Source organism: Narcine bancroftii, chromosome 1 (genome assembly GCF_036971445.1).
Source record: "Narcine bancroftii isolate sNarBan1 chromosome 1, sNarBan1.hap1, whole genome shotgun sequence".
Taxonomy (NCBI): Eukaryota; Metazoa; Chordata; class Chondrichthyes; order Torpediniformes; family Narcinidae; genus Narcine; species Narcine bancroftii.
This window is the reverse complement of record NC_091469.1, coordinates 334,270,124-334,294,865: the sequence shown is the minus strand read 5'-3', so window position 1 is coordinate 334,294,865 and position 24,742 is coordinate 334,270,124. Positions and strand designations below refer to the sequence as shown.

Genomic DNA, 24,742 nt, shown 5'->3' with positions numbered 1-24,742 from the left:
ATGTAGATGGAAAGAAAAAATTTGAAAACCACTGTTTTAATCGTGCCTAATGTGCACGGTTTCATAACTCCAAAGGAAATGGGCCAATGACAATTTTTTTCAGGCAAAATATTTCAGTAACAATTGGGTCTAAAGCAGTGGTTCTCAACCAGTGGTTTAGGCTGAAATGATACATCATTTTCAAATAAAAGTTCAACAAGACTTTCTATAAATATTCCCAAATACAAGCCATTTGAAGGCCTTGACAAGTGATTTCTTTTCATATATTTCCTCTTTTGCCAACAGTAATTCCTGTACTTTATATTCTTAAGAGGATAATGCACAATGAAGACATTAATACATACATACTTTTGATAATTATGTGTCAAATTCAAATGACAGGCAAAAACAAAGCCAAATGCTTTTCAAATACCTTCAATGTTTACATATTTCATACAATGTTCATTTTCTTACAACTGAAAGGAAATCTAATAAATCATGAAAAATTCTTTAAATGCTCCTCAATGGAGTTAACCCAGCCAGTTTGGTCTGCCACCTTATATACTTATCCCCTGAACCATGTACTGGTATACAATCCTTTATCCAAAATCTTTGGGGGACAGTGTGTTCCGAATTTCTGATTTTTCCGGATTTCAGAACAAAAGCTAGCTGCCCCAGATTTAAGCCCACCCGAATTGTGCTGCCGTATCCACATCCTTCCAGTCGCACTGGCGTCTCTCTCCCCCATGCCTACCCAAGTCACGCTGCCATCTCTCCCCCTGCCAACCCAAGTCGCGCTGCCTTCTCTCTCCCCCTCCCCCCCCCCAACCTAGTCGCACTGCTGTCTCTTGCTCTCTCTCCCTCCGCTGTACCAGCATCAGGAAAAAAATGCCGGTTTTTGGAGCTTTCTAGATTTTAGATGTCCGGATAAAGGATTGTGTACCTGTACAAAGAATTCCCCAAAGCTTCTTCAAAACCAGTGGCATAGTAGCACCACTGCCTTGTGATGTTAGAGACCTTGACTCACTCCTGGCCTTGGGTGGTTTTAATTATATTTTAGGTGAATGTTACAAAATAATCCAATTACATTTATAGTCTCTTGTAACAACTAAATTACTTTGAGATAAGAGTTACAAGCATTTCCTTTGGAGCTGAATAGTTCACTAAGTGCTTATTCACAAAGGTGCTGAAAGCCTTGATTTTTGTCTAATGAGTGCAATATGCTAACCATTTGTATGCATAATTTATTATTCCCTGAATATGGTTAAATTATGGTTAATACAAGAATTTGAAAGATCTTGAGACTTAAATCTCATCATTGTAACTGGAAATATAAATTTATATTTAAATAAGTCTGGAAAAAATGTATTGGCTGACAGTGAAACTACTGAAGTGTTCAAATATAATGAGGACATTTCCTTTAATGTAGCTTTGTGTGATTCCAGGCCCACAACCACATGAATAAATAAATATTAATCTATTTTCTGAAATAGTTCAACAAGCTAAATGGTAATTGCTGATTTTATCCAACCAAGCCCTTGAACAATTAATGGGCCAAGCTTAGCATTTTAAGCAAATCACTGGAAAGAAAGCAGAGTAACGAGAATGAATTGTCAAATTGGGTCAAGGGATCAGTCAGTTGATTTGCAGTACCAGACAATTGAAGGGGATCTTTCAGAATATGCAAATTTTAACAAGGAAAAAAATTCCAAGAGATAAAGATGGTATCATATTTTTAAAAATAGCATCTAATTGTACAATGTGTCAGGAGTGAGTGACACATTGTCCTTATTAAGTCAAAATCTCTCTGAGGAGACCCTCCATCATGTTATTTGGAGCTGTTGCTGATTCAGAATGGAACTTATAGCTCAAACTTAGCATAAATTATCTTCATAAGCTGCTACATGCCTTACTTGAATACGAGCATCACAGGAGTTTAGCTGTTGTTCAGTGAGGAGTTCAGTATATCAATGCAGGAATTTGTACAAAGCATTCCATAAATGAAGTGACCAACTGGGCAAAATTCCAGTATGGAAATTAATGTTAATGGGCAAGAGTGGCATGATATAGATAGTGGATTAGATCAAATCACAGAAGTCCAATCACATCCACTCATAATTAGGGAGATTTAATCAGCTAATGGAGGAAGGAGGATTCATCAATGTTACCACCTGTGCAGAAGGCAAGCCTGAACCACAGTGGTAGATACCCCTCATTGTGAAGTTGAGGGAAGGGAGCAAGTTGTGGTGCAGTGTTCAACATTGCACAGAATCTGGCTATAAAACAAGCCAAAAAATTTTTTGTCACATTTATCCCACCTTTTCTTGATGTAAGTATTTCTGCTGAGGCAGCAATCTGATGCACTTAAATCCCTTACAGTCAGCAAATTTGTGGGTTGCCTAATGCCGTTTGTTTGTACTATGACTGCATCTTTGCCAATTTCAGGGCTTGTCTAAAAATCTCTTCAACAAAGTAAAACTCCTGGTTATCTGACACCTACAGGGATTGGTAGATGTTGGGTACATGAATTTTATGGTTCCTTTGAGATTGCATGTTGCATGAATGGAGAACTAACGGTAAGGTGCACCAATGTTAAACTTCTGTATTTTTACCCATTTATTTTCCATGATTTTTTTGCCAGTTACTTGCAATTGCCAATTGTTTGAATTTCAGATTTATTCCAAAATCTGAATTGATTTAGAAATCCAGACAACATGGGTTTTATTGTAATTGTATCTGATTCCACCATGTCCCCTGGCAGCAGACAGAATCTGCTCTCTGTGTAAAATAATAACATTCGCTTCATATCCCTTTTAAACCTCTTCTTTCACCAACCTCTTGCTTTTGATCCATGGCATCATTTCCAAGAGTACCAGGGTAGTGTCAATATTCAACCCTCAGTCTGCATTACTAGATCAGATTGGCTAACACTGCTACCTGTAAGAGCTGATTTTCTTAATTTCCTGAAATTTATTATGCAAATATAGGTCTCCTTTTGTATTTATATTCTATATCTCTGGGTGTAAAAATCAAAGATCGAGTTGCTTATTTTATAAGCCAGGCAAATCAATTTATCGCATGTAATAGGACAACTCAGCTCAACTTGTCGACATCAGTGTTTACCTCTTTGCTTAATTTATTTAACCTATCACAATGGCCAGCATAGCCCAATTATATTACCATTTCATGTGTGCTTTGTTTTCCAAAACTTTTATTTACAAACACATAGTCTCAGTATTTTCAGGAGGCAGAATGATAAATGAAAGAAAACAATTATGTGAACACATTACTATGAAGAAGGTAAATAGGTCACTCAAAGACCACGAGCTCAAGAAATTATGGAAATTCAGATCAGAGTGTGGAGAGTTTCTCATTACACATACCTTTCATTAGTGCTCTTGCTTTTCTTCCAACCTATTGAAAAGTAACAGTATTAGTAAAATAATAAATAAATTAACTTCACGACTGTTGCATCAATGTTACCTTACAAAGATCATAGTACTGTTTACATTAGGATTATAAAGCCCACCTCACTGACAAAAGACAAAGGAGGAAAAACCCAACCCCAACCAACCAATTTTCCCTTGCAACCGCTGCAACCGTGTCTGCCTGTCCCGGATCCCACAAACGAGCCTGCAGCTGACATGGACATTACCCCTCCATAAATCTTCGTCCGCGAAGCCAAGCCAAAGAATAAAGACAAAACTAAAAGAGACATTGTAATTTGCCAGTGTCTAATTTTAATTAGATTTCACATTCTGTGTTCAGGATGTCATTGCCAAAAGGTTTTGACAGCATCTGGTCTTTGCTGCAGTTCTGGTGACCAGGATGCTATGACAAATCCATGAAATGTACAAAACATTCTTTTGTAACCCTTGTATGATGAGCATACTTTCAGATCTTGACTGGTTTCAAGATTATTACACATCAACCATATTACTTAGAAATATTCTTTAATTGACGACTGCACACTTGGGTTTCATAAAAGTAATTTATATTAAAACAGATACATCACCACTAATTAATCAGACAGTTTAACATGTGAATCAGAACTGAAAATGTGTTTGTTCATTTGACATCATGTTAAAGTCCAACAGAAGGCATGAAAACGCACTCTTTCTTCGGTCGCAGTGATTCTTTTTCAAATGAAGAATCACCACCACATTTTTGAAATTGAAGAATTTGTATGAAGTTGGATCTCTATAAGTCTGGACCTATATCCCTGTGCAGGCTCAGTGGTAGTAAATTATACCTTCTAAATTACACAACACAGTAATATTTGTGAAAGATACCTTAACTTCAGCAATTCTCATCACTACATTTTCTAAGAATAGGTGGGAAGTGTTTTTACGAGCAGAATAGAAACAAAATCATTTTTCACATTGTAATAGCCTTAGTTACATCAGAACTAAATTTGCACTATTTTTGCAAAACAAAATCTTGCCTCATTCATATTAAAACAAGATTGGCCCAATTTTGTTAGAAAAACCGTAGGTAATTTAACCTGCTTTTATAGTTTGAATACAAACTATAACATGCATTAAAATGGAAGTCCTAATGTTTAGCACAGCTTATAACCCATCAATAAGAGTTCCATGTCCAAGTACAAACTCCTGAGAGTCGAGTGATGGAGTTTGATGTTCCATAGTTTCAGGGTGTTTATGCTGTGATTTTATTTTGCTACTTGGAAATAAATAGAGTATCAAAGCTTTTCACTGACATTCAAAGCTTTCAAATTTAAACCCTGTCAAACAGGTTGGACCTGTCTTATTTTAGGAAGTACAGGCCACTGGACTGATCAAGATAAGAATGATTTTCATGGGTAAGTGTTATGCTGTCATCAGTAGTTTGTCGGTGATCAAAAGCCACATAGAACTCAGTCACTGTCAGGCACTACCCAGCCTCTCCACCTGGCCATCCAGGCACGTGCTCACCCACCAGCCAGTGCATGCGCCGACATTGGTCAGACTCCATACAATGGGAGCCCCTGCTCCTCAGAGTGGGTTATTTAAACCACAGCCCCTATTGTCCACTCTCTCTGCCTCGTGGTCAACTCCTGCACCAAGTCGCTGTCAGCACGGCTGGATGCCATCTGGAGGGGAACGTAGGCAAGGGATAGAAATCCTTTGCTTACGCTGACCAGGGTGTCACCACCAATCATTAGTAGAGCAGCCACAGACCAATCCACTAACCGGGGATTAGAGGGTGTGTATCTCACCCCTTGAAACCAAGCCACCTATATGGCACCTCACCTGGAGTCAGAACCCTTCCCATGGTCATGACTCCCAAGTGGTAGTGAATGCCCGTGCACACTCTGCTGCCATTGAGCCCCTTCTCCCGGTTTGGATTCCTAGATTGGGTGCAAACCAGTTGCGAGTGTTGTGGTACTGTGTGCGTGTGAGACTGTCTGTTTCACTGCTGTATCTTGTTAACTTGTTTAAACCATTGTTTTAATAACTGTGTACTCCAGGACTGCCCCAGCATTTATCTAATTTCATGACTAATAAAGCATGTGTTTTACAGCACCCTACTATGTCTCGGATTCTTGCTGTAACCAAACAAACTAAAATCACATAGTACAGTAGGAGATCAGTGATTCTAGGCAACAAGCCAGTTGTTGGAGGCCTTGAGCCACTGTGTTGACACAAAATGTCATGATGTCATAATGAATAAGTGATGATCTAGGCATATTGTCCTTCACAAATGAGATGGTTCTCCTTAATTCTCCAATTTCCTTTATTTTCTGGAGTCAATTTTAGAAATGGATAGCTCAGGTCACAAAAGTAACCAACTTACAGAAGGCCATTTGACAGGAATATATAGATCAGCAGAACATTGAAGTCTGAAGGGCCTGTATTGTGCTGTAGTGTTTGATAGGGGTATAGGATCCATGCAATCTTCCAACACAACAACCCAGCACTCCCATTTTCCCTCAACTTATGGTCTTGCAACATATTGTCTCCCTCATTCCCAATTCCCCATGGATTATTTTTGACATTTACCACATTGAGAGGCAATTTACAGTAGACAATTAATCTACCAGCACAAATTTGGGAAGTGAGAGGAAACTGGAGCACCCCATGCCATCACAGAGCAAACCTGCAATCTCCACACAGGCAACATCTGAGATGAGAATCGAACCCGAGTCCCCAGAGCTGCAGGTAACTGCTGCACCACTGCACGGCAGCAGCATATTTCCAAAGTTATAACTTAACCCTTTTTAAAAATCATGTTTTAGTATTGAAATGTTTTGGATATAAAGATCTAAAATATAATCAGATCAGGTCAAGCAGAAAAATTCTTCCTGTAGTTCAGAAGTACAGTACAATATAGACTGATGTTGTAAAATACATTTGACATATACGATTCTTGTATCAATTACTCTGTAAAGAAGTGAAAGTAGAATAGTTACAGTTCAGTGGTACAACAACACGTTAAAAAAAAGGAACTTTATTGTTAGCACCAACAACCAGAAAAAAACAATTAAATCTTCAATTGTTTCTGTTTTGCATACAAAATTTTTATTCTATTTCCAGACAGACAACTCCCCTACAAAGTAGCTAGAATATTTGATACAAATGGGACATCTGGAATTTCCCAAAAATTTGTAGGCAGTTATGTGCAAAGCAAACAGAAAGCCTCAAAAGGTAAAGAAATTTTTGAATGCAGTTTATTTCAGGCATGTTGACTTCCTTTTTACATGTCTATCAATCAACCCTCTATCAGAGCACAATTCCCCCATTTTACATGAAGATTATATTCTGACAAGCACTCCAGAAAATTTGAATGCAATTTAACACTGTTCTGAAAAGTTCCAATTTAAACTGTAATTTTTGTAATGAACTCACTGGGTCTGACAGACATATCAAAACATCGTCAGCAAATAGATTGATTTTATATTCTTCCTGGTTAACCCTGAAGCCTCTTATATGTGGATCTTGGCAGATATATTCTGCTAATGGTTCAATAGCCAGGAAAGGCTGGAGATAATGGACAACCTTTTCTACTAGATCTGGACAATGAGATTTGACCGTTAGTGATTAATTTTGCTTTAGGCTCATAATATAAATACCTCCCAAGTCCAAATTTTCCCAGAAACTTTAAATAAATAGTCACATTCCAGTCTGTCAAAAGCTTTTCCCGCATCTAAGGCCAGAGCGATACTCAATTCATCGCTTGTTTGTGCCAGCAGTCTGTTAGCATTGTCCGTAGATTTCCTTTTCTGTACAAAACCCATCTGATCCACATTTACTAATTTAAGCAAATATACTGCCAATCTATTTGCCAGAACTTTAGCAATGATCTTATAGTCCATATTCAATAATGATATGGGTCCCTATCTTTTTTGGGAATCACTGTAATAATTGCCACTGAGGACTCTGGGTTGCCACTGCTTGATCTAGTACCTCCATAAATAGAGGTATCAATAAATCTTTAAATTCTTTATAAAATTCGGTTGGGAACCCATCTTCTCCTGGGGTTTTATTAACTTACAAGGAGAACAAAGCTTCTCCTATCTCACATATATTAAAGGGAGCATTTAAACCCCTCTGTTCTTCTCGATTCAAATTTGGAAAAGAATTTCCTATCACAATTTGATCTAGGTTATTCAAACCCTCCCCACTGATTGAGATTCATACAAGTTCATACAAAATTGTTTAAAAGCTTCATTTATGTCCTTTAACTTTTAGGAGATCCTGCCTGGGTTTGACTTAATTGCATTATCATCCTCGAAACTTGCTATGATTTCATCTGCCAGGAGATGACCTTTGTGGGCACTTTTCCCCTAGCTCATAGTACCTTTGCTTAGATTTTGTGATCATTTTTTTCCATTCTATATGCATGTATTGTACTTGAGCTTCTTACACATTAGTCTTCTGTGTTTTTCCACAGAGACTCTTTGTTGAAGGTCCTTTTCAAAATTATGATCTCCTTTCCCAATTCATCCATTTCCCTCTTATTTCCTTTTTAAATCCAAGAGGAATAACTAATAATTTGGCCCCTTAAATATGCCTTTAACTTGTCCCAAAGTAAAAATTTGTCCACAGTTGAGTCAGAGTTAGTCTCACAGAACATATTAATTTGATTCTGAATAAAATTACAAAACCCAGCCTTTTCAACAGCAAAGTATTAAAGCACCACCTATGAACCATCTCTTGGTTATCTGGCATATAAATGGTCAATAGAAGAGGTGAATGGTTTAATAAAATTCTCACTTTCAATTCAATTCATATGATCCTACTCTAAAATTGAGCTGAAGTCAAAATAAATCTTTCCTTGAGTAGGAGTCATATTGTCTCAAATAGTAGGAATAATCTCTCTAAATTGGAATTTTTCAGGACTTTCTCAGGCTATAAAATTAATTGGGAAAAAAAGCGAAGTTATGCCACTTATGGGTGGGAATTATGATCACGTTAAGAGAGACTCAATTTAAGTGGCCACTTAATGGGATAAAATATTTAGGTATTAAGATAGATAATAACTTACAAAATTTATATAAATTGAATTATATTCCCTTGCTTCAGAAAATTCTGGATGATTTTAATGGATATATTGCCTAAATTACAATATCCTTTCCAAAACCTACCTGTTTTAGTACCACGATTTAGAATTTAAATAAATATATTAGAAAGTTTCTGTGGAAGGGTAAGTTTCCCAGAGCCTCTATCGATAAATTAACCTGGAATTATAAAGCTCACAGACTTAAAAAAAAATAATTGGGCAACTCAAATGAAGCTCGTCACCTCCCTCTTTGACAGAGTAGACAAGTTGTCTTGGGTAAAATTGGAACTGCATAAGGTTGATGAGAAGATAGCATAAAATTTCATATACATGTGTATGTATGTATGTATGTATGTGTATTTATATATATATATATATATATATATATACACACACACATACATATATAAATGGAATTCTACATTTCTATCTGGTCCAAAGGAAGCCCCCTTACTAAAACATTATTACAATTTGGAATAAACTCAATGGTCAAATTGGTGTTTGGGGGGGGGGGGGGGCTTGCACCCAAAACACCCCTAGTTCAAAATAAATTAATTCCGTTAACAATTGATAATAAAATTCTAGAAACTTGGTCTCAGAGTGGGATCAAATATATCGAAAATTGTTTGAGTAGGGACAACTTATGACATTTGAACAAATCAGGAATAAATTTAGTTTTAAGTACATCTTTTTTTGTTATCTCAGTTAAGATTTTATTTAAGGGATAAATTTTGTCCAGCACTGACCTTAGAGACTCTGGTTCAAAAGAGATCACAAAGAAAATTAGCTCAAAAATGTATTTCTTACTTCAGCTGGAAGTCTCTACACAAGGGCTAGAAAAGTCAAGAGAGAGATGGGAATCAGATTTGGGTCTAGAAATTGATCCATTTTGCTGGTCTGACCGATGTCAAGACAGCATAAGCAATACAATTAATGTAAGGTATCGGATGGTACAATATAATTTTTTTTGCATCCGCTGTACCTTACTCCACAAAAATGAAATAAATTTAAATCTGAATTATCCAATTTATGTTTTTGATGTGGTCAAGATATAGGGATCTTTTTGCATTTGACTTGGTGATGGCACAAGGTGAGATCCTTCTGGGAAGATTTGGGGAATCTCCTGGAAAAAAATTGCTGGAATTCAAACCCTCAGGTGCCAGAATTGTTTTTATTGGGGAAATTAGCAGATATAAGTCCTAAAATGAGGCTGTCAAAATAGCAATTGGAATTGCTTTAGTGGTGGCCAGGAAATGCATTGACATTGGAAATCTGATTCCCCACTAAGTTTGACTCGCTATAAATGTATAGCTGTATCTTAACTACCATATTTTTTTAAGAATATGGAACCCATATTTAAGATATACGGAGGGGTTAACCTTTGATGATTCCCCCGCTTCCGGTCTGCAATATCTCCAGTATCCCTAGCGATATCTATGTCAAGACATTTATCCCTTAAGGGAGGAGGTAAGCTCTGAATAAATCATAAAATATTCTGTCTGTATGTAATTAATGCTTTTGGAAAACAGATGACTTTGTCACATTATATGGGAGAATTACCTCTTTTTCTTTTTCCTTTGGGGAGGGGGGGTCTTCTTCTTTTCTGTTTCCTGCTTTTTTTTTTAAGGATCGGCATGGTGTGTAATTTAGTATTTATAAACAATAGTGCAGAATTTGATAATTGTGATAATGTGTTGATTTGTCCTTTGTATATCAATATGTAGTTTTATTGTATATATCTGCAATGTTTCTTTGATTTTGTTTGTTTCATAACTTCATGTTGATTGAAAAGTAAATTAACTGTTAATTTTGGGTGCAATTCTATAAAGCACCAATGCAGGGAACTCCAGGCGACAATGTTTACACATTGATAAAAGAAAGCTTTTTTAGAACAAAATATAATCCATGGGTTTACATGGTACATGGAACGTACTTCTGAATGATCACCGGACTTAAATATTAAAATTAAGCTTCTGAGAGTGGCTTTTAATGTTGGTCGTCTTGCATCGATTAATTACTGTTATTTAAGCACTCCCTCTATTTCTGACTCCAAGTATTGCAGTGACTGTATTACTGACACTTGTTATCTCAACATCCTTACCTTTCATGAGGTACAGAGTTAAAGCCTTTATATTTTCGATAGCAACCAGCAAAAGGAAGGCCAAAGCAACAAGGGAATACAACCTCCATGGTGTTAAAGCAAGTAACCTAGGAAAACAGAAGGAGATTAAAACTCATCAACTTTATTGTTTCGATATTAGGTCTCGGATGGGGGACTGTTGTATGAAATACGGATAGACACAAAAGTGAAGCATTCGTAAATGGCTTCAAATGAGCGTCTGATCAACGATTATTACAAGCTTCTCTTTTTTGTCCATGGACATGTATCCGCATTGTTTGGGATGCTTCGTTTAAAGCAAACCATTATCATTGAAATCTATTTTTTCCTTGAGAAACAGGATATTTAAGATAAAAAAGTCCACCTTGCCCTCAAAGAGAGCGGCCGAGACTGAGCACCAGGGCGCAGAACAAGCCGCAGCAGCTTGTCCACAGTCAGCGGCCAACGATGGGAGGAGTGACCGTAGCCCAATCATGATTTCCCCTTCTGTGTCTGCCGGGCCCGGCCTGGCCTTACCAGAAAAGAGCGTTGCAGCCCAGGAACACAGCCGCGCTGCGACCCGGCCGTCGCCAGCTGGAAGCCGACTGCAGAGAGCGGAAAAGCGAACGCCAGACCGAATCCGGCTCCAGCCGGCCCTGCCCCGCGCCCGGCTCCGCCAACTCCTTGACATCATCCCGAGCTGGGCGGCTGGTGGCCGCATCAGCTCCTTGCTGAGAGCCGTCGCTGCCACCCTCCGGGCCCCGCATCGCCATCTTTTGTTTTGTTGCTGTGTTTACTTGCTCCGCTCTGACGTCATCCCTGGCTCCTGATGTCAAAGGCGCCACGGCGTGACGACAGAGTGCACGGAGAATGGATGGCGGGAACTGGGCTGGGAGGCGTGGTGTACTGACGTCATTGGGGAGTCGGGCGGTCACATGATGTCACGTGGCACGATCAATGGATAAATAGGGATATTATGAATGAGTGAAATAATGGAAAGGATTCGGGATAGAGGTGAGGCAGGGGGTAGAGGGGTAGAGGGGTGGAGGAGAGGAGGGAGAAGGGGAGAGGGCGGGGGGGGGGAGAAGGAGGGCGGGGGGGAGAAGGGGGGCGGGGGGGGAAGGGGGGCGGGGGGGGGAGAAGGGGGGCGGGGGGGGAAGGGGGAGGAGGTAGAGGTGATGGGGAGAAGGGGGGCGGGGGGGGAAGGGGGAGGAGGTAGAGGTGATGGGGAGAAGGGAGAGTATGGAGTGGAGGAGGAGGAAGGGGCAGCAAAGGGAATCGAGGAGGTGGGGGTTGGATGGGGTGGAGGAGCTAGGATGATGAGTGGAGGGAGGAGGACGGTAAGTGGGTGGAGGTGGTAATGGAGGAGGGTTGGAGGAGAAGGGACAGAGGGGTTTGAGGAGGAGTGTCAGAGGTAGAGGAGGGGGAGAAGGCGATGAAGGGAGAGGAGGGAGTGGAGGAGGAGGATGGGGCAGTGGAGGGAATCAAGGAGGTTGAGGGGATAGAGGAGGGGGTGGGGAGGTAGGGGTGAATGGGGTGGGGGAGGTAGGACGATGAGTGGAGGGAGGAGGAGGGCGAGTTGGTGGAGGGGGTAGAGGAGGAGGGGTGGAGGGGTTTGAGGAGGAGGGAAGGGGTGGAGGGAGAGGAGGAGGGGTGAAGGGGGTGGAGGGAGAGGAGGAGGGGAGAAGGGGGTGGAGGGAGAGGAGGAGGGGAGAAGGGGGTGGAGGGAGAGGAGGAGGGGAGAAGGGGGTGGAGGGAGAGGAGGAGGGGAGAAGGGAGTGGAGGGAGAGGAGGAGGGGAGAAGGGGGTGGAGGGAGAGGAAGGGCAGATGGGGTAGAGGAGGATGGGTGGAGGGAGAGGAGGAGGGTGTAGAGGAGGGGGCAGAGGGGTTTGTGGAGGAGGAGGGTCGTGGGTAGAGGAGAAGGGGTGGAGAGGTTTGAGGAGGAGGAGGGTCAGAGGTAGGGGAGGATAGAGAGGAGGTAGAGGAAGATGGGGTGGAGAAGGGTCAGAGGAGGAGGAGGAGGGATGCTGAGTTCTAAAGGCAACCTTTAAAATCACGGAGGAGATACTGCAATGGCCACCAAGCAGGTAGACCTAAGGGAAGGTTCAATGTGAGACACCAACGTGGTCTGAAATGACCTCATTCTCAGCCCCACAAAGGCAATTTTAAGAGCCAACATAACAACCTATAATCGGTATTATTCCACAGGAGTGACTTTTGGTCTGTTTTTTTTATCTTCAATATTTGAATTGCATTCAAGTGGCTACCAGAGGATTTTTCTCCAGGGCCCTACCATTTACCGTATGTCCTGGGCTAGTTTCACTCACCAAAATGCAATGCTGTGAACGTGTCAAAGCAAAGTTCCACCTGGCATTCCTTGACCCACACCACCAGTTGATCTGGATCCTGTTTTAACTGTAAGCAGCCTTCCTTTTCCACTGTACCATTAATGCTGTTGACAAATTGGAGGTGAGGTGGGAGGTCCACTGTTAATCACTTCAAAGCATAAATTTAGTGGGAATTTGAATTACAAACCTTCAAGAAAAAGGCCCTATTCCATCTGTCTTTGGTAGTATCTCCATGGATGAATACTTATTCCAAATATTCAATAGCTAACAAAGCTGGTCTGTAACATCTCAGGCTTGAAACATTGACTGCCATTTTTGCTGTGTGAATCGTTGAGTTTCTTCAGGACTTTTGTGTATTGCGCTGGACTGCAGTATCTGCAGATTTTCTTGACTAATATCTATTCTTGCCAGACTCACTGGAATGAGCTCAAAACGCAGGCAAAGAATTGCTGGACGAATTCAGCAGATCAAGCAGCATCCATGAGCAGAAATAGTCTTTTGAATGAAGATAACCTTATTCACAACAAAAATATATAAACTGTGCAACATCAGTCAACACTTTGTAACAGGTCCATTTGAGAAGAATAAAGGATGGAGCAGAGCAGGGAGTCACAGATAGAATTATCCCAATGAAAAGCAGCTCGGATGGAGAAGGGAATATGTAATTGTTGGTGGGAAAACACTGAATTTGGAAGAAGTGTTAGAGGATAATGTGCCCATGGCAATAATGCAGAGGCTGATGGAATGGAAAGAGAGATCAAAGGGACTCTGTCCTTGTTCTGCCTGTGGATTGTGGGGAAAGGACAGAAATATGAAAAATAGAAGAGATAATCTTGTTGGCCTCATCAAAAACAATTGATGAACTTGGAATAAATCTGCAATGACAGTGAAACGTCATTAGAACACGATTTGTTAATGCGCAGAATCGCTTAGAGCGCGGGTGTCTGTGGAGCCCAAACTTTATAAATGACAGTCCTTGACCTGCTGATTTTCACCAGCTTTGTGTTTTTACTTCTACCAAGATATCTGGAGTTTTACTACATGGAGGCTAGACTGGGTATGAATTGTTCCTGAACTGAGGAGGCAGTAAAGATGGTAACCACTTTGGTGGATCTCCAGCCACATATATGCATCTCTTCCGCGACTCAGCTGTAACGCAGTATGAAATCTTGGACCCCAACTACCGCATTCTAACGAAGTTTTACTGTATTACTTAAAGAAGATGTGAGAACATATGAATTAGGAGCAGGAGTAGGCCATCTGGCCTGTCAAGACTGCACTATCATTCAATGAGATCATGGCTGAGCTGATGATAGGCTCATCTATTAATTCCCCTACTATGTAAAAATTCATCCAATTTTGTCTGAAATAAATTTACTGAAGTAGCTTCCACTCCTTCGATGAACAGTGAATTCCATAAATTTGCCACCTTTGGGATAAACAGTTCCTCCTTATCTCTGTCCTAAATCTACTATGCTGAATCTTGAGCTCTGTCTGCTAGTTCTCATCTCCCCACCAAAAGAATCAACTTACCTACCTCCATCTTATCTATGCTTTTCATTATTTTATATGTTTCTATAAGGTTTTCTCATTCCAGCAAAAACAGTTACAGATAGACAAATGAATTTCTCCTAATAGGCTAACTCCCTCTTTAAAATATGTTACTGTGTTTAGCATAAGCTTACATAGAGTTTTAGAAAAGAAAGCTCATAAAAATAATTTGAATATATGTGATGACTCAAAAAAGAAAAAAGATGAAACTAAGTCAAGAATTCCTTAATAAACACAAGAAACAATCATTTGAATTGATTTGTAAAACCATATTAAATCTGTTTGCTGAGTTAAGCCAATTTTTTTTTAAAGTGAAGAAAAGCAAGAATAAAAATGAAAGACTACATCTAATCTACCCCTTCCCTCTTGTCAAGGTTACCTTATATAATAAACAAAAACGAAAATGTGGATTCAATGGTGACATCAGACAGTGAATCTTCTGAGCACTCAATAATTCTTAATTCTTCCAATTACAATAAAATTTCAAGAATGGGTCCCACAACTTTATAAATTGAAACTCTTTATCTTTAATATTACATCTAATTTTCTCCAAACTTAAATAGGTCATTATGTCATATAACCACTGTGTATGAGTAGGGATGAATCATCTTTCCATTTTAGCAAGATTGCTTGTCTGGCGATCAATGTGATAAAAGCTAAAACTTTTTTACTTGAGATGCAGGCATCTGGGACATGAGGAAAACCAGAGTAATTAACGGGCAAGGTTCTAAATCTTAAGAATCGTTGATAACGTTTGGAAAATGTCTTTCCAGAATCTCTCTAAATTTGGGCATTCCCAAAACATGCAAATTGGAGAAGCTTCAAAAATTTTACATTTCTCACATAGTGGATCAATATCTGCATAAAAAAAATGAGATAATTTAAGTTTGGACATGTGTGTTTTAAGTACCACCTTATATTGTAATATGCAAGGTCTTGCACAGAATGAGGAATCATTAACCAAGCTGAGAGTAGAGAACCAATCTTCATCTGAAAATGTTAAGTTCAAATCTTGTTTCCAACCGCTCTTGATCCCTGCCATGGGAACTGAATTTAAATCCAATAAATTATTATAAATACATGATATTAATCCACCATGAAAATATAACCTTAACTTAAACAAAAAAGATCAAGAATATTAGTATTTGAAATTCGAGGGAAATCAGAAAGCTTAAACTGAACAAAATGTTTAATTTGTGAATATCTAAAAGAATGTGTGTAATAAAGATAAAATTTGGCTGATAATTTTGTTAAAAAGAGGCTAAATTATCTTGAATAAAGCAGTGGAGATTTAATACAATTCTTGCTGATAGAGAATTCTTAGATTTTATGGAAAACCAAATACAGTTTTTCTTTACTACTAATTCCTCCCAACAATGTCCAACTTGATTGTTTGGGATACAATGAAAGCGTATTTAAGAGGTCAAATTATTTAATACATGGCTAATATCAAGAAAAAAAACTAACAAGGAAAGAACAGATTTAATCAGATTAAGCAAATTGATTTATATTTTGCTCAAAATAAAAATCAGAATTATATAAGAGTAAAACTTAAAACTAAATATGATCTTCTCCCCACTTATGCAATTGAATAGCAACTGTTAAGAAATAGAAGTCTTTTTTATTGTCATGGGGAAAAATCTCCAAAGTTACTAGCTGGACAAATAAAAGGAATTTCTGCTGATCTGTTGTTATATTGCTATCACTTATAAGATTCGTATGAGTGATGGCAATATAACAACAGATTATTTTAAAATAAATGAGACCTTTAGAGAATTTTACTCTAACCTTTATACCTCTGATTATACTTCAATGTCAGAATTCCTAGATTGGTTGAATTTACCTGTACTTTCCCAAGATAGTTGTGCAAGTTTGGAGAAACCTATTTTGCAGGAGGATATAGCTGTGGCTATTTCCTCATTACAGTTTGGTAAATCTCCAGTACCAGATGTACCCCACCTAAGCTTGGTATTGGATGACTCATTTAAAGAGGAGAAGCTTCCTTTATCATATCACACATTCTAAAAAAAAGGAAAGAATCAACACAATATACATTTTATAGACCTATTCCTTACTTAGCGTTGATATGAAGGTTCTATCTAAGGTTTTAGCACATCAAAAATATTTTACCAATTGTTATAGACAAAACTGGTTTTATTAAAAATCATTATTCTTACTATTATATACATTGATTATTGAATACCCTCCATCAATGATGGGTCATATTAATTCACATTAATAAACATTTATTAATAAACATTTTACCTATATTTCTGTATCTCTTTCAAGCGTAACCAATTTTTATTCCCAAATCTTTTCAGTTCACTAGATTTGGTTATTTCTAACTATACATGGCAGGGGAAGAAACTACATAGAAATAAAGCCCATCTTCAAAAGACCACATTAAATGGAGGATTATCACTTCCAGATTTTAGATTGTACTATTGAGCAATTAACTTACATAATTTACTTTTATTTATTACATTTGAATAAGTCAGTGAATCACCCCTCTTGGGTAGAAATGGAACTGCAGTTCCCAAAAAACTTCTCTGTTGGCAATTTTAGGATCCTTTTTACTACTTTCCTTCTCTAGATTGACACATAATCTGTTAATGAAAAATAGGTTGAGAGTATAGGCTCAATTTAGGACATTCTTTGTGCTTGATGGTTTTTCCTTGGCTAGTCCTATTATTGATAATCATCTTTTTCAGCTGTCTCTGCTGGATGTAGGTTTCAAGGAATGGCATAGATTAGGCATTCAAAGTTTTAATGATCTCTTTATGTGAGCTAACCCCCTCATCTCTGGATTCAACCTGGTGAATCTCCTCTGCATCACCTCCAAAGTCAGTACATTTTCCTCAAATAGGGAGATAGAATTGTATACTATATTCTAGATGCAGCCTCACCAGTACCTTGTACAGTTGCAGCATAACCTCCCAGCTCCTAAATATAATCCCTCTAGTAATGAAGACCAACATTCCATTTGCCTTCTTCATAGCTTGCTGCACCTGCAAACCACCCTTTTGTGATTCATGCACAAGCACTCCCAGGTCCTTCTGCAAGGCAGCGTGATGCAATTGTTTTCCATTTAAATAATTATCTGATCATCTATTTTCCTTTCTAAGGTGGATAGCCTCACATTTATCAACATTGTCCTCCATCTGCCAGACCATTGCTCAGTCACTTAACCTATCTCTATCTCTCTGCAGACTCTTCATATCTTCTGCAAATTTTTGCTTTTCCACTCAATTTAGTGTAATCAGTAATCTTAAATACACTACACTCTGTCCCCTCTTCCATATCATTAATGTACATTACGAACAGTTGTGGGCGAAGCACCAACCCCTGCAATACTTCGTTCACCATAGTGGAAGGCCTCATTCTGGGAATTGATACAATACAGCAATTGTGAATAGGAAATTATGCCCTCAAATGGGACAGGATGCAATGAGGCATGATCCAAGTGGCTGTAAAAGTCAGTGGGTATGTAAAATATCTATGGATTTTTAGTCTTCTGAGATGGAGACAGTAAAGTTAAGGAAGGGCAGGTGTCAGAAACAGCCTGAAAGAGCTGGATCTCAGTTGGAAGTGAGGTTTAATAAAATTGTCAAGTTCAGCATGGGTACAGATAGTAACATCAATGCAGTCATCGATGTAGTGAAATAAGAGTTGGGGAGTGATATTTGAGTACAATTGGAGCAGCAATGTTTCCCCAGACCTGACCAAAATGCAGGTGGAACTGAGCCCATTCGTGTCCATATGGCTACATCCTGGATCTGGAGGAAATAAGAGGCTTTGTTAAGGGTGAGGACCAGATCTGCCAAGCAGAGGAAAGCATTAGTTGATTGGGACAGAATAGCTCTGCATTCAAGAGGAGGGACCTGTGGCTTTCCAAATGGGAAATGAATGTGCAAAGGAATTGTGTATTCACAGATGAGGCGGCAGAGGCTGGAGAATCAGAATTATTCAGAGGAAGAGAGCATGCAAGTAGTTAGGAAATGATTGGACAAAAGGGGACATGATGCTGTTCAGATAGAGGCAGAAGCAGAAAAAACAATTTATCTGCCAGGGCAGTTCCCTTTGTGAATTTTAGGTAGGAAATAATAGTCAGTGCTATAGGGTTGGGGAACTATAAAGGTGATGGTGAAGAGATCATCTGATGTAATGAGGTCCATGATGCTTTGGGAGATGATATCCTGATTGTATTTGGTGTAGGGAGATATGAGGAAGTGTGTGAGTGCTGATATCTGCCCTCAGTAATATGGAGGTCAGTATGCCAGAACACAACCACAATTCCCTTGTCTACGGGATCATGAGATGGATGTTTGAGTGCAGAGGAGTGTGTTCGCAGAGGTGTCCAGATTAGAATGGGTAAGTGTTGTGCACAGGTCAAGGTAGTTTATGTCCTGTCAGCAAATGAAAAGATCAAGAGGAGTAAACTGGAAGGAGCGAGAGGAGTGTAGTATGGATTATGGAAGGTCTTTAACATAAGGGACAGGGATTGTGGCAGCTCAGTGGGCGGCCTCTGGGCCGATATTCATTCCTGACTTTCCTTGATTGGGATCAGTGCAAGGGAGAGGAAGCCGCAGCAAAGAACGGGGAAACCAATCTCCACCATGTGCCTATGTAGTGCGTGTATGGCTGCTAGATCTTACGAAAGGTACCATATCTGTTTATCAGGTTATGTTATTTTCTCCAGGGGAACGTAGCTCTGCATTTCCTTGTTCCATCATTCGATACTAAGACTAGAGTCGGACTTCCAAGTCGCCACAAGGCACTTCCTGGCCACTGACAATGTGATTAACACAAATTGGATTTGAAATTTGGACAGCTTCATTGTAACCCCTTATGTCCACTATGTTTCCCAGCAGGAACAACTCTGGGTCCTGTGGGAATCGTTTGCCTATAATTTTCTCCAGGTCTTGGCCTAGATCTACCCAAAAGGGCAAATAAAAGTTCCTGTTCATTCAGCTGCGTTAAGATTCATTTCCCTTGGGACCCATCAAACTGGTTTCACATACAAGGAGGAATGTTGAAGATGGATAAAAGATTTCCAAGTGGGGAGTTGAACTGCTTTGTCAAAGAAATAGGCTGGAGGAGGAGGAGGCAGAAGTGTTCAGTATAATATTCAACATAAATTCAGTGTGGGTGGAGATGTACAAAGGTGAGACTTTGCTGAGGACAAACAGTTCAGCTTGAGAGAGGAGTAGGTGAGAAGGGACAGTGAAGATATGGTTGGGGTTGTAGCTGCTATTCCCTCTATGCTGTGTGCACACTCGTTTTGCAACCAGTGCACAAAGGAAATTAATGTGCACACAAAAGGTTAGTTACCTAAAATAACGTAGTAATTAATAATTATACTTATTGAAAATAACCTCTTACCTAACTGTTGCTGTTCACTAGTCAGTTAAACAAGTAGTTTATCATACTTGTATAATATTAAACCATGCCAATACAGTTTTATTAGCCATGAGAGATAGGCTGTGCCAAAATTACCTTGAAACCATTTCAAGTTTACATTTGAACAAGCATTCAGTGTGCACATACTTTTGTCACAGGAAAGAAGTTTACACAACATAAGATTTTTGCACACTCTCACTACTAAAAATTAGAGGGAACATTGGTTGTAGCGAGGATCAGGTATGAGGTCAGAGGACAGGGAAGCAGCAGATCTCTGGGTGGGTGGGGAGTAGGTTTTAAGTTGTAGAGTGGTTGAGGGGCTTAAACAAAGCAAGGGCAAGGGGGAGGTGTGGAATTACATGGAGAATAGTGAGGTTGGGAAGGTTTCTTAAGAAGTCTGGACAATAGGATTTAGGAGAGCATCCTTGGGAAAGTAAATGATTTTCGGCAGTTTGTGTGGGGCAGGGATGCTAGAGAACATGAAGTTACGGAAGATCTGTGCATTAGACGAGTGTATGGCTGGTCAGGGTAATTTTGTGGTATGAAACTCCCTCAAGTGTCTGCAGTCACTTTGGTCAACCATCCCATCATTCACAGCTACCTGTTCTGCTTGGCCACAGTTCTTCCTTTTGGTCTGATCTTGTTTGCAGATTCAACCAAACTAAATGTGCCATGTCTTTTTGGGGATTATATTGATGCCTCGACCTCACATTCAGAACCTGTGCTTTGCGTGGTCCTGGGCACTTACAGGACAGGCTGGCAGGGGTGTACTCACTGCTGATTTTGGTCCGTTGCTCAGCTCAAAACTTGGGGATTTTCCATGTTTTAGTTGCCCCAGGCACCTTTGCGTAAAAGCAACCCTTTCTCTGGGTTGTTAGCTGGGCACCCTACTTCCAAATGTAGATGAGGTCTGCAGATACTGGAAAACTAGAACAACACATAGTGCTGAGGAACTTGGTGGGCCATGCAGCATCCTTGGAAAGAAATGGATATATTGATAATATAGAAAATTTGTCAGTAGCTGAATTTTATGTCTTCTTTTATTTCTTAACGATTTTAATTTTCTTATGTCCCTTCCCTCAATTTCTCTTGGCATGTAATAAACAATATTATTCTTCCTCCCCCTCCCCCTTTATCAAAGCGATGACTAACATGTTAGGCTTGCTACACAGTCCATCGACTCCTTTCGTATTTTTTAAGGACAGTAATGGCCTGAGTCCAAACTGCTAAGTTGTATTTTACAGTACCCAGACTGAATGCATCGAACAAGTATTTGCAACATGCAAATTCACCTTCAGGCCATCCTGCATGAAGACTCCCAGGACCCTTTACATCTGGGTATTTTCAATTTTATCCCCATTTAAAAAATAGCCTGCCCATTTTTTTTTCTGACAAAGTGCACGACCATACATTTTCCGACATTATATTTCATTTGCCACTTCTGTGCCCATTCTCCTAATCTAAGTCCTTCTATAACCTCGCTGTTTCCTCAACACTACCTGCTCTTCCACCTGCCTTTGTATCATCTGCAAATTTGGCCAAAAAGCCATTTGTTCCACACTCCAAATCATTAATATACAACATAAAAAGAAACGGCTCCAACACTGACCCCTGTGGAACAGCACCAGGAACTGGCAGCCAACCCTTATAATCTAACTCTTTGCTTCCTACCTATCAGCCAATTCTTGACCCATGCTAGTATGTTCCCTGTTAAACCATGGGCTCTTATCTTAAGTAGCCTCGTGTGCGGCACCTTTTCAAAGCCCTTCTGAAAATCCAAATACACATCACTGTATCTCCTTTATCCAGTCTACTTGTCACTTCCTCACAGAATTCCAATAGGTTTGTCAGGCAAGATTTTCCCTCAAGGAAGCTATGCTGGCTTTGACCTATTCTGTCATGTGCCTCCAAGTACTTTATAGCCTCATACAATCAACCATAACACCTTCCCAAACATTGACAAAAGGCCAACCAGCCTAGAATTTCCTTTCTATTGCCTCCCTCCCTTTTTGAATAGCAAGGTGACATTGCGATTTTCCAGTCCTGCAGGACCATGCCAGAATCTATTGATTCCAGAAAGATAATTTCCAAATGCCTCCACACATCTTTCATGACCCGAGGTTGCTATCCATCTGAAGCAGGAGACATCCATCTTTAGACCATTCAGCTTTCTGAGCAACTCCTCCCTTGAAATAGTAACTGCACTCAATTTCCTTCCCTGATACTCATCAACTTCCACAGTGAGGACTGATGCAAAATACTCATTTAGTTCCTCTGTCATCTTCTTGACTCCCTTTATTATTTTTCCAGAGTCATTTTTGAGTGGTCCAATATCTACTCTAACCCTTTATTCTTTATATAGTTCAACAAGTTGTTTGTATCCCCTTTAGTATTATTTGCTAGCTTACTTTCATGCTTTGTCATTTCCCTCTTTGCTGCTGAGAAGAATGGCCACAGGGGTACCCTGCACTGCCTGCCTCTCTTCTTTCCCTTTTCTGCTACCCAGCTACCTTCATGCTACTCCCTTGATGTGATTGCATCCCTGTAACTCCTATCTACCACTCCCTCAGCCTCCCAAATGATCCAGATTTCATCCAATTCCAATTCCTGAGCACAGTTGTCAGGAGCTGCAGTTGGGTATATGAAGTTATCAAGAATAGTGTTGGCTTCACTGACTATCCACATTCTGCAAGAGGAGTAGGTTCCTGCCCAGGCTGCCATGTCTACTGTCTGAAAGTTAGAAAAATTTGTCACCTTGCTTCAACTCCTGTACCTTCTCTTCAGTTGCTGCTCACTGAAGCCTTGTGAGCCAAAGCCTCAAAGTCCCACTCCTACACTGAGCCACTCACGCACTGGCTGCTTCGCTTGTGCTTCCCCACTTTTTACATGATGCAGCTAATTGGCCCATCAGAATACAGCAGGTGGCAAGCATTTCAAATGTCTAACTCTGCTGTTTAACTATACTATATCTGAGTGGTTTCATGAAAAATAACTGCTTAAAGTGGATTCACAGACTCTCACATCACAAAGTGTGAAAGGTGGTCCTCTTCTGGACAGTTGGAACAGGAGTAGACCACTCGGCTCCACTCCTTCTTTTGATAAGTTGATGGGTGATCTGATTGTAGCTTCAAATCCACATTCTCACCAATGTTTGGTAATTTTTCACACCCTTAGTCGTCAAGTGTCCATTCAGTTCTGCCTGAATAATATTCATAAATTCCTTTGACCACTTCACTCTGAGAAAGTGTTCCAAAAAGTCATGATTTTCTGAGATAACTTTCCAGATCATCTCCATTTTAAATAGACCTTTTACTTTAAAATTGTGTGCCACAAATTATACACTCCTGGAGTGCTACACCATGGAAATAGGCCCTTCAGCCCAACTTAACTATGCTGATAAAGCTGGCTCTTTTGCTTGTATTTGGCTGCATCCCTTAACCTTTACTGTTCATCCACAATTTTAAATGCCTTTGGAATATTAGAGTATCCCTGCTCTGGCAGCTTGTTACATAGAGCCACTATCCTGTCTAAAAAGTCTGTGCCCCTCACGTCTTCTTTAAATCTATCTGTTGTTTTGAAGATCCCCCCGCTCTGGGATAATGGCTATGACCATCAACCATATCTTTGCCCCTCATGATTTTATGAACTTTTACAAGTTTCCCCCTACCACCCCCCACCCCCCCCCCAACCCTCTTAGCCCTGTATGCTTCAATCAAACAGTCCCAGTCTATTAAGCCTTTCCTCATAATTCAAGCCCACCAGCCCTGATAACCTTTTCAGGACATTTGCCAATGTAACAATATATTTCTAGCAGCTGGATGACCAAATCTGTGCACAATACTCCAAGTCCAATCTAATATCTTGCTACTTTTATATACCTTTGGTATTGGCCAGAGGTTTCCTGCAGTCTACTGATCTATACCTTGCATACTTCTATATAGGCCAATCATGACATTCTGTACCACCGCCACATCAGGAAAAGAACCCCTGTAGATTTGATAGACCTGAAAGAAATGTAATTCTTTTCAAAATCATGAGTTTGTGGCTGGAAATATTTTTAGTCACACTTTGAGAAATGAAAGAAACCAGTGATCAGTTGGGATGTTGTCTCATTGTTGCTCTCTGGTATGGCCCCGATCCCACTGCTGCAACATCGATTGATGTCATCTATTGCTTCAGGAGGGGATTCAAAATAGTTTGTGTGTGAAATCATGATGTGCATGTCACCAGAGGAAGGACAATAATAATCACAATCCAGTTGGGCACCATCCACCTGGTCAGGAACATTGTTCTTCCAACTCTTCCATGTCTGGCCTTGAGCTAAAATGTGGGGAGTATCCTTCCAAATCCAAATGGAATAGATGCAAAAAAAATGGATTTTCGGCTAAGAAATATATACAGGGTTAATTCAGAAATTTAGTTGGCGGGTCCATGTTGAACTCCCATCTGCAAATTTCCCACTAAATTTTGGACTTTTAAAATCTCTGAGCTTTTCTTTATAAAATTATACCAAGAGTTTTGTAGCTATTAATGGCATCATGAGGTACCATGGTTCAGGAAACTAGCACTAAGGTATAGATAAGGCACCCATACTTCATACTAATGAAAGTTCAATTAAAGGTTGTCAATCAAGGAATAGACACTCAGCTGGAATTAAGACTGTCTCCCTCTTAAAATTGGCTCTTAAAGGTGCCTTTGTGGTGATGAGAATGAGGAAGATATCAGTGATGTTTACTTTTTCACTCTGTCACAACTCGACCACATGTGCATGCAGGATCCTTGCCCTCCACTCCAATTGGAAACTGTCTGCTTTATCAGGGACACTGTCCTTCGGATTCATCAATCGTGACAAGTTGATTGTTG

At 39.8% G+C, this 24,742-nt stretch overlaps 1 protein-coding gene and 1 long non-coding RNA gene across 4 annotated transcripts in view; one reads left to right on the top strand and one right to left on the bottom strand.

The window, feature by feature from the left end:
- The window catches only part of retreg1 (reticulophagy regulator 1), an 87,514-nt gene extending 76,096 nt beyond the window's left edge, over window positions 1-11,418 (bottom strand). The window contains exons 1-3 of the mRNA XM_069909288.1: window positions 11,117-11,418; window positions 10,583-10,689; window positions 3,363-3,393 (exon numbers count right to left, since the gene is read on the bottom strand). Of these exons, the coding sequence (XP_069765389.1) occupies window positions 3,363-3,393; window positions 10,583-10,689; window positions 11,117-11,352 (374 nt within the window). The 5' untranslated portion in view covers window positions 11,353-11,418. The remainder of the gene's footprint in view (window positions 1-3,362; window positions 3,394-10,582; window positions 10,690-11,116) is intronic.
- Window positions 10,568-24,742, top strand: part of LOC138748686 (uncharacterized) — a 54,080-nt gene continuing 39,905 nt past the window's right edge. For 2 of the 3 annotated variants that reach the window (XR_011348219.1, XR_011348216.1), the window contains exon 1: window positions 10,568-11,593. This is a non-coding gene — a long non-coding RNA (uncharacterized lncRNA). The remainder of the gene's footprint in view (window positions 11,594-24,742) is intronic. The other variant, XR_011348215.1, reaches the window with a different exon arrangement.